Source organism: Gymnoscopelus microlampas, assembly GCF_963454915.1.
Source record: "Gymnoscopelus microlampas genome assembly, chromosome: 6".
Classification (NCBI taxonomy): Eukaryota; Metazoa; Chordata; class Actinopteri; order Myctophiformes; family Myctophidae; genus Gymnoscopelus; species Gymnoscopelus microlampas.
The window spans coordinates 26,832,305-26,845,637 of NC_139943.1; the positions used below are offsets into that span (position 1 = coordinate 26,832,305).

The 13,333-nt window shown below is 41.1% G+C and overlaps 1 protein-coding gene across 2 annotated transcripts in view; it reads right to left on the minus strand.

Moving 5' to 3' along the window:
* The window catches only part of tango6 (transport and golgi organization 6 homolog), a 32,290-nt gene extending 24,127 nt beyond the window's left edge, over nt 1-8,163 (minus strand). The window contains exons 1-7 of one of the 2 annotated variants that reach the window (XM_084059999.1): nt 8,014-8,163; nt 5,782-6,440; nt 5,367-5,486; nt 5,111-5,249; nt 4,613-4,719; nt 4,124-4,286; nt 2,763-2,824 (exon numbers count right to left, since the gene is read on the minus strand). In XM_084059999.1, coding sequence (XP_083916125.1) covers nt 2,763-2,824; nt 4,124-4,286; nt 4,613-4,719; nt 5,111-5,249; nt 5,367-5,486; nt 5,782-6,440; nt 8,014-8,062 — 1,299 coding nt within the window. In that variant the 5' untranslated portion in view covers nt 8,063-8,163. The remainder of the gene's footprint in view (nt 1-2,762; nt 2,825-4,123; nt 4,287-4,612; nt 4,720-5,110; nt 5,250-5,366; nt 5,487-5,781; nt 6,441-8,013) is intronic. The other variant, XM_084060000.1, reaches the window with a different exon arrangement.
* Nucleotides 8,164-13,333: the final 5,170 nt, after the last annotated feature.

Below are 13,333 nucleotides of genomic sequence, written 5' to 3' on the forward strand. Positions count from 1 at the left end.
ATTACAAATTGAATTGTTTGATTTCAATGTAAATAATTAAAGAAGCTAATCTTCATAAAACATTTTTAAAGTGATATACTGTTATATCTCATAGCAGTGACTGAGATGTAGTGGAATAGAAGTAAAAGTACTGGAAATTGGAAATACTCTAGTAAAGTAAAAATACGTCAAATCTTTACTTAGGGTACAGTACTTGAGTAAATGTAATTAGTTACTTTACACCACTGTTGTTCTATGAATCTAATTATTTAACCACCTACTTCAAATTGAATTATTCTACTTAAAATGGTTTATTATTATTATTATTACTATTATTATTATTATTATTACAAATTGCATTGTTTGTTTTTAATGTCAATAATTAAAGTAGCTATTCTTCTTAATACATTTATTTAAAAAAAGTGATATGCATAGTTAGTAGCAGTGTCTGAGTGCGTGAGAGCGCGCATGTGAGCCCGCAACTGGTTTCGGCCCCCATCAAGTCACCATTTGACCAATCCGGGCCTCACCCCAAAATGAGTTTGCCACCCCTGCTCTATTAGGTAAACGAAAATGTTCCAGAACTCAAATGATGGCCATGCTTAAAGGAGCATTTCACCCCTGGAAGAAACTGCAATCACTCAATGGTAATAGTATTTGTAGTAGATAACAGTAGCACAATTTAAAATTTGCACCCTATGGCCAGAAAAATAATGAAATCTGTGTGTTTGACTAGGTTTTGACTGGACTGCTTATTACTACAATGACCATAATGCTTTTGGTGCACTGCCCCTCCTTGTGGCAGGGGAGGTTCGGTGTGGGTGGGATCTCCAACAACAACGTTGAAACAGCATGGCAGTGTTGCCATGTCTGCTTATTATAAGCGGCTTCTTTCTAAAATGTAGTTGATATTTGGGCTTGTTTCCAAATGTTTTGATTGTTGTTTAAACCAGTGGTTCTCAAACATGTTCATGTATTTTTCCACAGTTCCCCATCTGAAATTATAATTTGTGCCAGGGAGCCCCTAACAAATATGTGTGTGTCAAAAATATTCCACATTTTGCACTTTTTCCCCCTCAAGATTTATTTGTAAATAGCAGATCTACAAGCTCACAATGGGTCGCGAAGCGTTGTGAGCTTGTAGATAGCCAATTTTCAAATATATAATATCCCATGTCTAGGTAAAGTGCTCTTGGCCTAGTTATCTTCTTTTGGGTTTGTTTTCATAGACCTGGTTGCTTAATTCTCTCACAATATCTGGCAACACTGACTGAAGAACGGACATGTTCATCTAGTTACATATATGTCCAAGGATTCGTTAGTGATGTCATATCACTGACAAATCCTTGCTATCTTCATGCAGTTCTACTTCCGTGTCGCATAGTAGTGACATCACTGTCGAATCCTTGGTATTTTTATCCTAGCCTTTCGCGACGGTTTGTTTACCAGCGCTGCCACTACACGCTGTCTTTTTTTTTCACGCTTGCGCTTATGAAACACTACAAAGGATTATTATTTCATGTCAACATTCAAGTACAACTATCAGAAGATAACTCAGGTAAAGTCTCACTCTGCAAAGGGGTTTGTCCGCTGGGCGCAGCTAATGGGAGTGACTGGCCGTGTGGGGACACCCCATTGGGGCGGTCTTTGGAGCTGGTCTGTGTGAGACGCGTCGAGACAACATGTAGTGCGGAAAAGGAATGACATAACTTCTCGTGACGTAAATAACGTCACGAGAAGTTCGAAGATTACTAGATATCTCAAAACACAGATCATACACATAAATAATAATAATTGAGTCCTAAACTTCATTACCATTGGGTCAGTTTCTTCCAGGGGTGAAATGTCCCTTTAAGGATGAATAGTCCAGACATCTGCAGGCGGTCTTTATGGACTTTCTTTAAGTCCACAAAGTCAAAGTCAATTTAACTTGTAATGTGCTGGCGCACTCGGCTGAAACCCGCAATGTAGTTGGCTGACATAAAAAGGCATATAAATCAAAATAACCACGAAATATCCAAGAAATAGGCGCCGGTTTGCCTTTTTTCTATGCACGGAGTTGACACGGCAACATCATGGCGGATGATCGATAAGTAACGGGTGACGTCACTGTAGTCAGAAGAATATGGAGCTGACTGACTTGTTTGCGCCTGATGCCATGACGACACATTGAGCTTAGACAACACACTCCATATTAGGGCATAGCTGCATTGGGAACTCCTTAAGGAACTCCTTAACATAACCAGGTCAAAAGAGATTTCAATTACACCCATAGAAGGCTTCACGAATTATACAAATGTTACTATTTGTTGCAGAAACATAATAACCAAACCAGGTACAAATGGTCTTGTGAGTCAAACAGGGTTTGGTGGCTGCTCTCTCGTCTGCCCATAGGGGGTGCCACAATGTGAAAAGTATGTCCCCTTGTATCTTCCTCGTGTCCTGCCGGCTGCAACCCACAACTGAAACAGCCTTGGGTAGGCCCAGCCTGGGGAGGACCTCCAAATAGCTCCAAGTAGTGCCTTTTCTAGTTTCACATATTATGAAATATTGAACTTAAATTGTATAATGGAAGAGAATGCCGGTCAGATCGGGCACCTTGCTCATACATCATAGATCGATGACTGACGTCATAGACTGGGTAGATGAAGTCTGAGATCCACATGGGAGCCGCACTGTTATTAGACCCCGTCTTGTGTATTTTAAAGATGTAGAACGTAATAAACACTTGACAATATCATGATAAAACAAATAAGACTGTATTCTATGTGGTTCCCTCTCACCTTGTACACATCCTCCACACAGCGTGCTAGCTCCAATTCCTCAACAGTAACCTGAGAATCACCTGGAAAACAGATGTAGACAACCCTTCAGTAGGGTTACTTATGAGATGCCCTCTACAAGTCCACATTTAAACCAACATCTGGAGTGAGCAGATATCTTATCTATTAGAATATATCTCACGGTGGAGTCTGTGGACCCCCAGGGGCCCTTGAGGGGGTTACCAGCTAAATGATTAATAAGTTAGGAAGCCCATGGACCCTTATTGGTCAGTAACTCTTGAGTGTGCACAAATGGAACTTAACACAGGTTTTTACAGTGTTGATTGGGGCTCCACAGATACAAAATAATATCAAATGGGGATCTGTGGCCTAATGCATTACAGACAACAAAACAGAGAGCAACTGCATAAGGGCATCCTGGTGGCAGAGATGGGCTGTTGAACAGAAGACAGGGAGAAAGATGTATAGGCAATTACAACTACAGTGTGAAGGGCTAATCAAGCCATTAAAATACAATACACACTCATGCGCACGCGCACACACACACAATACAGTAAATATCACTGAACATTCCATCCAAAGTAATAGCAGGCAGAAGAAGCTGGCAGTGTGCATTTTATCTGACTGACAGAAGTAATTAACTGCTATACTAAACTGACTTGATCTCTGGACATTCCTGGATGCTTGCCAGGAATACAGCGGAGAACCCTCAACACATAAGTTGAACTGGGAATCATGTGGTCTAATACTTGTTGGTTTGACCTCAATTTCAATCAATTTTTATTTTTGTTAACAGAAATAGAAAAATAGAAAAGACATAATCAAAAAGAAAAATGTGTGTCACCATACTGTGTCACAATTGAATTAGCAAGCACTGAGGGTGTGTGGCACACCTGAGTGGAAAGAACACATGCTGATACCCTGACAGTCTTTTCCAGAGCAACTATAAAGATACAACTGTAGAGTAAGGTGCCATCGTGTCCACCAAGACGTTTTTTCCTGAGTGCAGCATTTGTTTAGAATTGTTTACAATGGGAGTGCTGCGTTTTTTTTTAAACCCCAGCAGTGTGACGAGGCGATGAGCGTTTATTTTGCTCTCACTCGCTCACGTGTGATGTTTTTAATCTGCTTTGCTGAGCGCTGAAATATTGTCAACTCTGGCATTTGACAGTGTTTTTAGGCGAGCACCTTGGCGTTTTCAGTCAAGAAAGAATCGCTGTGGTGGACACCGCCCCTAAAGCCTAATTTATGCTTTGGCCAAAAAAGTGTTTTGACATGACTCTCGACAAAAAAACCCAAAGGACCTTGCTAGGGATGAACAAATGGCATTTCACATAGTATAATATAATTGTAGTTCTGACCGGTGGGGGTGGCACAACGCTGGAGAGGTCCCAGGAGAGGAGTTAGGAGATATTGCTGGGCAAACTGTGACTTGTCCTCCACAATGATGACCACCACTCTAGTGGCCACCCGCTGGAACTGCAGGGCAGTGAGCTTATCCTTCAAGTGTAGCAGGTCTAGAATCTGACCAAAACATTTGTTATAATTACTTAAAAGTGGAAATTCAGAAATCAAAACAGACCCGTCTCCTGTCTTCCAGCAATAATAGTATGTGTTTCACTGTGTCACCCATTAATGCAGGTGCATATTCATTTCTGTGTGTGTGTGTGTGTGTGTGTGTGTGTGTGTGTGTGTGTGTGTGTGTGTGTGTGTGTGTGTGTGTGTGTGTGTGTGTGTGTGTGTGTGTGTGTGTGTGTGTGTGTGTGTGTGTGTGTGTGTGTGTGTGTGTGTGTGTGTGTGTGTGTGTGTGTGTGTGTGTGTGTGTGTGTGCGCGTGCGTGTGTGTCTTACCTGAGGGCAGACCTGTCTGTAGTAGTTGTCTGATGACACAGACTGCTGAGGGCAAGCTGCTAAGATTTTGGCCACACTATCACATTTCCTCCAGTCTGGGTCGCCACCTGGTGGACATGTCATTTACTTGCCTTAAGAAACACTCATTGATAAATAGAGCTGCTAAATGGACAAGAAAACCTGGCAAGTACACAGTATAAAGTATACATCTAGGAATACATTTTAAAAAGGTATGCTTAAATCTACCTTTAAGATATTTTATGAGCCTTGTTTCCAAAACACAAGCAAAACACATGCAGATGGGCAAAGACAACTTAATATCCTTCCTTCTGCCTTTAAATTTCCTTGTCTGGTCTCTCCACCTTCCTTTGCGCTCCTCTCCCAATATTTACGTCCAGGTTGAGATGTATTAACCTGTAATGCTCACTACCCTCCTCCCATTCCTCTCCTGACTCTCATCATGACTATGTTCTTTGCCGTCTCCATCATTGATCTCACCTGGCCCCCCCTCCAGGATGGCTCTCACAACAGCCTGGACCCCATTGGGCTGCATCAGCCGCTCAGACAACAGCTGACCACACAGACGTCTGAGCCAAGGGGGAGCTGCTCTACAACTGGAACCCGCTGCTGGAACAGGCTGGGAAAGAGACGGTGCACATGAGCCTGATGTACTCTTAAATATGTACATTTTAGGAATGATAATATCCATACAAGTCTCACACACACACACACACACACACACACACACACACACCTGTTTTGTTGGCCTGCCTTGGAGGATCAGTAACTCCTTGATAACAATTGGCTGGTAGACTTTACCAAGAAGGTTTTGGAGGGCTTCCCAGCACGTCTTACGCTCTTCAATACTAAGTGCCTACAAGAAAACAAAGCATATTACTCAGAACTATTGCTATGTCAAACTGCAAAACACCTTACTCTGTCTCTGGTCTAGTGTGGTGTCTAGCATATTAGCATGAATTTCAGTATCTGACTTTGGATAACTCCATCTCTAGAAAGGCAATGCAAAGATGTTTTGACCGTATGTCTGATGGCCAACAACAGCACACTTCCAATAACCAGATTTAATTCTCATTTTCCTTCACTCAGTCGCATCCTAAATTGCAGTTTGTACAGACATTCAACATAAAGTTGAGGTATGAATTTATTACCATCTCTTTTTTACTACTTCCTCCGTCTGACCGATGCGGCCGGTGACCCAGCTGACATAGAGCCGCCATGACATCCCCGAGGTGCCGCGTGAAAACCAGCGTGGCAAGGGATGACAGATCTGCCAACTGTAGCAGGACACTTGTCGTGGTGAAGAGGCGGCGTTCCATTGCAGGCATCACATCACCACGGACTAACTTTTCCACCATCGCTCCAAAAGCAGACCTGTGGCCAAGCGGCACGCCCACCCCTGGTGCCAAGTAGGGGCTGAGCCCCAGGGAGACCACAAACTGGAGTGTTGCACCCAGAGTCTTTTGTTGTGTTACACTGAGAACATCCGGGGGTAAGGGTGGAGCCATCTCTGGGGTGCGCAGCCTTGCTGCTGAGGCAGCAGAGTTTTGGTTGAAGAGTGTCAGCTGGACCAAGAGGTGTCTGGCTAAGGTGAGGAGCAAGAGGAGACACTCTTCAACAAAGTTCCATATAGCGTCTTCTGTGTCACTCGAGAACCAGGTTGCCTCCACCATCACCTCCTCCCTCAGCTTCCTCACTTCTTCAAGGCCCTTCTCACATTGCAGCCGTTCCAACAGCAGAGCTCGGTTTGCCTGTAGCGCTGCCACGAGTGCCTCCTGCTGTGAGGACTGGGCACCACCCACAGAGGCCTCTGGACATGTTAATAAAGGAAACATTATTCCTAGTGTTGTGCGGGGTTGTGCATTAATAATTACATAAGAAAAATAGGTTATTACAATGGGTTAAAAGCTACGATCCATATGTCTTTCCTAACGGAGATTGCAATGATATCCTAAATTAGATGCAAGCAACTATCTGCATCGAAGTTGCAACACCCTCCATTGACAGCCCATTCATGAATGAGAAAAGTCCTATCTGTTTGTATTAAATGGCGATAAACCAATATTGAGACAAATATCTTTGTCTCTGTCCAGACTTTGTTTAAAAAAGATTTTGTGATGTTATGAGCAACTTTCTGTCAATAAACTCTGATTTTAAGTTGGGAAGCGCAGCTCATTGTAAATCACTCGACATCCTGCGTGCCTGTTTCGAAATTGCACATGTTGCAGGACGTTGAGTGATTTAAAAAAAGTGCTTCCAAATTCGAACACAATATAGAAACATCACGGCAGCACTGAGTTTATTGACAGAAAGTTGCTCATATGGCCTGAGACTTAACAGAGACAGAGGATAACCCAAGCTGTCCGTACAGGTGCAGTATTACATTGGTGAATATATCGTTGTTTAATACAATCAGATAGGACTTTCCTGAATGGGCTGTCAGTGTCAATGGAGGGTGTTTAAACTTAGATGCAGATAGCATCTAAGCAAGTTGCTTGCAGCTATAAAATACAATACAGATCTCTCTCTGTCCCACTCCTACCCCACGCCAGGGTGACAGGGGCAGTAGGGAGACCACCTCTGACCACTGCAGATGTGCTAGTGCTAGTTATATTGAATAACACTCTACCATACAGATACATATGTTTAATTTGATGTAACTTGAGTCCCAATTGTAGCTTTAAATCCTCATCCCATATTCAACAAATAAATAATGCACAGACACTGTAAGAAAGTTAAACAACTTCCAAGTTGTGTGGCGAGACAGACAAGTGTAAGTAAAGTGTTGTACCCTCTAGCTCATTGATTCTCAAAGTGGGGACCACCACAGGTCCTTGAGGGAGTTCCAGGGGGTCCCCAGCTAAAATGATGGATAGTTAGAAACTAAATTGACCCTTATGGGTCTGTAACTCTGAGTGTACAAATGGAACCAAACACACTCGGAGTTAAATTAACATTGATTTTACAATATCAATTGGGGTCCCAGAGATAGAAATGTCATTAAATGGGAGTCCGTAGCCTAGCTAATGCATGTCAAACTGTAGCCCCTTTCGGGACCCTGTTTACCTTTTTTCGTATTTGGGAAGGGGTCCCAAATACAAAAAAGGTAAACAGGGTGACGGTCCCGAAAGGGGCTAGTCAAACTGGTCCTTGAAATTAAAATGGATGAGAATCACTGTTAAAGCCGTACAAATCTTCTCTTATTAGGGGTCCCTGGCCTGCCACATCTTTTCAAATGGGGGTCCGCGGGCTAATAAGTGTCAATTTGGGGGTCCTTGACCTGTCCTGAACAAGTTTGAGAACCACTGCTCTAGTTATCTATGCGAAGGGGGCGGTCTACAATAAAAAACGGGATGTCATGATTTAACAATCCATGCACTTACCGAGAGGTTTCGTCAGGACATTTAATGCAGATAGAATAGCTGAAGTCATCTCGCCTACATTAGTTGTGAACACCAGAGAATTATTTGGACAACTACATTTGTGGACAATCGGAACACATCTCTTGTTGTGAGCCTCCTCCAAACGTAACCACGCTGATAATCAACAACACTGGCGCATGTCGCTCGTATTACACGTCATACCGCAAGAACCTGAGATTGGCCAACTGATCGTATGCAGCGTTGCCAGGTTTTGTGAAAGAAACAAGCAACCAGGTCTATGAAAACCAGCCCAAAAGATGCGACAGGCCACGTGAGCCCTTCAAACCAACCAAAACAAAGAGACCAACCAAAACAAATATAGACGAAAATGTGAAAAATGTGGATTTAAAATAATAACATTTTAACAACACAACTATTGTACAACACAAAATATTTTCATATTGGGGGGTCTGTTGACAAATACTATAAAATAATAATCTGGGGGTCCTTGTCATGACAATGTTTAAGAACCACTGGTTTAAACAACATTAGGAAACAAGCCCAAATAAGCAACTACACTTTAGAAACAAGCCGAAAAAACTGCACCCTGCAACTACCAAGTTTTATAGCCCCTACGGAACCTCTCCCTCCGCTGTACGCTGTATAGCTCCGAGATGAGGTCCCTCGTTAGTTACTGCCGTCTGTTTTCGAAATGGTCGCACGTCGTCCACTTTACATGTTTTTTACCCCTTTCTGCACATCGTATCCAAAAAGTAAAGCATTTCCGCCACTCTCTCAGATGTTTGAAGTTTTAACGCGCCATAAAAGCTATCCAACGGGTTGAAGAAAGTATTTAATTTGCCTCGGTTTTCATCCGGCTCCATAATATTTTGCATTTGAAGATGCAATTCAACATTTGACCAGTAGGGTAAGCAGTAATGTTATCTCTACGGGCGCAACTCTTGCGCAATGTCTTAAAAACCATGTAACCGGATGAAAACCGAGGCAAATGAAATACTTTCTTCAACCCGTTGGATGGCTTTTATGGCGCGTTAAAACTTCAAACATCTGAGAGAGTGGCGGAAATGCTTTACTTTTTGGATACGATGTGCAGAAAGGGGTAAGAAACATGTAAAGTGGACGACGTGCGACCATTTCGAAAACAGACGGCAGTAACTAACGAGGAACCTCATCTCGGAGCTATACAGCGGAGGGAGAGGTTCCGTCGGAGCTACCAAGTTTTACAGACTACTTTACAGAAAATAAGTCCAACGTCGCTTATAATAAGCCGACATGGCAACACTAGTACTTGGCGAAGGACCAAAAAGTGTGGGACGTCCCATGTCTTTCTGGTGAATCACCAGAGAGACATGGGATCATCACTTGCATCACCAGTGGTGATGCAAGGTTACATGTCTCTGGGGACGCTCAAATGAGGGGAGTGGCGGGAAGTATGCTGCAATACAGTTTTCCTCATAGATATTAATAGGCTATAAATGTTTTTGAATTAATGTCATGAATTGTACCCAAGATTACACAATTACATTAGGCTATAGGCATAATCAATGTAGGCCTATTTGTTACAAAACTCTGTCATAGCCATGATTTATATCATATTTGACAGACATGGAATACATTTTCCATAAAGTTACATAAAAGTCCGGAATTCAACATTTACTTAAGTAAAAGTACAAAAGTATTGGTATACAAATGTGCTTAAAGTAAGTACCAAATTAGAAAGTAGGCCTACTCATGCATAATGTTCCATTTAATTAACACGTTTTCAAATGTATAAAAATCTTTTGAAAATCTATGTCAGATCGATCTATTGTGAGCATTGTGAGCTTGTAGATCGGCTATTTTCAAATGGCCGAAATGTATAGGGCTGAAGTGCATGTTGTAATAATAATCTAAATCTACAAAGTAACTAGAAACTGAAGTTTTCAAATAATTGTAGTGGAGTAAAAGTCAAATATTTTTCTCTGAGATGTGGTTGAGTAGAAGTAAAAGTAGGCTACTGAAAATTGGAAATACTCCAGTAAAGTCAAAATTGTACCTGAGTAAATAGTTACTTTACACCACTGATCAAATTCCCATGGGAGCAGAATAGCTATAAGTAATACAACAATCATGTACTGAGTAATCCCGGGCTACAACTATAGCTTTGGTGGATATTTTTGTCACAGCATTTTAAATCAATATCAGTAATTAGCCATATTATTTTCTTGTAAACTTGCCCTTGTTAACATTTTTATTTACAAAAGAGATTGATTCAATTTTGCTTTTTCTTAATTTTATTAACCACCAAGTTCCAAAATATTAGACATACATAAATATTATATACATATAAATATTATTGCAGATAAAATAAATAGCTTTAAATAAATAGCTTTAAATATGACAGATAGATAGAAAACAATCTAGGCCTAGGCCTAAACATTAGCCTGTACTGGGCCATGTAGTCAAAATGTTCAAATGACAAAGCCATCAATCCATGTAGTTATATAACCAGGCCATAAACAGTATAGGTAGCCTAATATAGGCCCCAAAAACTCAGATTGGCCTAAAATAACAGCCTTGGATGACTCGGACTGTAAGTGTTCTAAAACAAACACAACATAATGTGAAACATGTCACTACGATTTTCTGTAAGAATGTGTCCTCTCTGTTAGACAACATTAAAAAAGTTTTGCTTTGACGCAGGTGCAGCCAACTGCCACAGGTTGGCTCATTGGTCTTAGGCGATATCCTCCTTGTCCATTGTCGCATTTTTCCTTCATAAGAACCATCCTATTTTGCACCAGAGCTTTGGAGATATAGCCTTTATGTTCGTGGTTGCCGCCCTCGTTGATCATGATGCATCCATCGCACAGACACTCGGCTTCAGCAATCGTCCGTGGGAATCTGGCATCGTCGGTGTTAGCGCTGTAATACAACCAGGCAACCCAGTCAGCACTTTGGCTCATTCATCATCAATATTTATGAAGTAGCCTATATGATATGAAAGTAATGAACTTGATTAATAGCCTACGTTATGAGGCCTTTAATAAGTCCAGTTTGACAGTCTCACAACAAAATAGCTAAATAGCCTATAATAATCTGGGTGTTTTCATTTATTTATTTTTGTCAAAAGATAAACCCCCATAATCCGATATTAGGCCTTTCATAGTGTTCAGACAGTAAGGGTCTCCTCCAGCTCTCTAATACAGAAGATGTGATGAGTCTGACTGATGCAAGTGGATCGGATCTCCCCACCTCTCCAGCTCTTTAAATTTTCGAAAAATACATTTCCAGCAGTCGGGATAGCCTACCAAATGTATCCAATCCAATCAGGATAGGGGGGGTCCTATTTTGTCTGCCCCCCCCCCCCCCCTATCCCGACTGCTGAAAATGTATTTCTGACTTATAGAGCTGGAGAGGAGAGATGGGGAGATCCGAGACGCCTGTTCACTGCAGTGTTCAGCATCAGTCATCATCACTTAGGTTATTATTATAGAAATAGAGGCTAGAGCTATAACACTTATTTTAAACAAAAAGGCAGCCTACATACAGTGGTGTAAGTAAGCCTACATTTACTCAAGTACTGTACTTAAGTCCAATTTTGAGTTCTTTTTTTTTTTACATTACAGGAGTATTTCCAGTTTTCAGTACTTTTACCTCTACTCCAATACATCTCAGACAAATATTGTACTTTTTACCCCACTACAATTAGTAGAATAGTTACTATTTACTTAGTTACTTTGTAGATTTGTATTATTATTACAAAACATACAGTAACCATTTCAGCCCTTATATATTTCGGCCATTTGTAGGCTACTACTTGTAACAGAGTATTTCTACATTGCAGTATTGATACTTTTACTTAATTGAAAAAAAATCTGTACTTTTTCCACCCCTGATAGAGGCTAGAGCTATAACACTTATTTTAACAAATAGACCTAGCCTACTACACATAATATCATTTAAACAGACCACCTGCTTTAGCTATTAACAACCCATTAAGACCTGGAACGCATCTGTGTCACTTTAGATTTATTTGGCTATTCAAAAATTAGCAGATATACAAGCTCATATAGCGCGGCACCAAGTGCCGCGCTATATGAGCTTGTAGATCTGCTATTTTTGAAAAATTGTTTAAAAAAAATGTTTTATATATTTTTTCAAAAATCTGTTAGGATTTAGAAAACATTCTAAGAATCGCCTCAGGTCTAGTAGGCTAAAACAAAAGAGACGTAACTATACTTACATGTACCGCCAGGGGGAAATCGAGCGGTTGGGGATGTCATCGGACTGTTTGTAGAGCTCCATGTCACAGACTTTAGGACCGCTGGTGAGCTGCGGATCAGACGGCTGTGGATAGTGCCGATGGAGCTTCTTCTGAGCCTCGCTGTCCAGCTGGCTCTCATCAAAGCATGGAAGTTTAGAAGTCCATGCGGGGACGAAAAGTACTCCCATGAGTAGGACCTGCAAAGAATAGAATATCATTTAATTTACAATAAAAATGTTTTTTTTGTTTGACAAAACTTTAACGTTATCTGAATTTTTTTGAATCATTCATTCAGCGCAGACGTGGTTCTCAACCAGTGGTCCGGGGACCACCAGTGGTCCTTGAGGATGTTCCAGGTGGTCCCCAGCTAAATGATGGAGAGTTGGTAACCAAATGGACCCTTATTAGATCTTTAACTCCTGAGAGTGTAAAACATCTGCATTACTTAATTTACAAGAAGTCTACACAATTAGAGAATGTAGAAGAAATATTCTAAGTAAATAATGGACCTTGATATGAAAAGGGTAGAAAACCATTGATATAGACCATCATATTTTTTAAAGTTCAAGTCAATGTCCCTCTCACTAACCTGTAGTTTGTGTAGTCCAAACATTGTTGTTGTTGTATAATCTCTGTGCAGATGATAACCAATGGCTCAGACATCATGCAGGCTTATATAGGCTGCAGCCTACCCTACCTGGGAAAAACCGAAAGCATGAGGAAATAGAAATAGCAATAGCCTAGGTATTATTAACTCCCTGACGTCCTCTTTCACTAAAGATCATCCCACTCAGCTGTTTGACTAATAAACTGTCATCACATTGCATCATCTGAACTTGTCATTCCACAATAATATGCAAACGTGCAAACAATGCAGACATGAATGATCTGAAGTAGCTGTAGTACACAACCCTCGTAGACGTATTTACGATTCTGACGTTTTCAATCTAAACGTCAGAATCGTAAATACGTCTACGAGGGTTACTACAGCTAGATCTGAAGATATGGAGATCAGCTTTCAGACTTTATCAATCTTACCCCTAACATTCGTTTTCTTATTATTAGACCTATTGT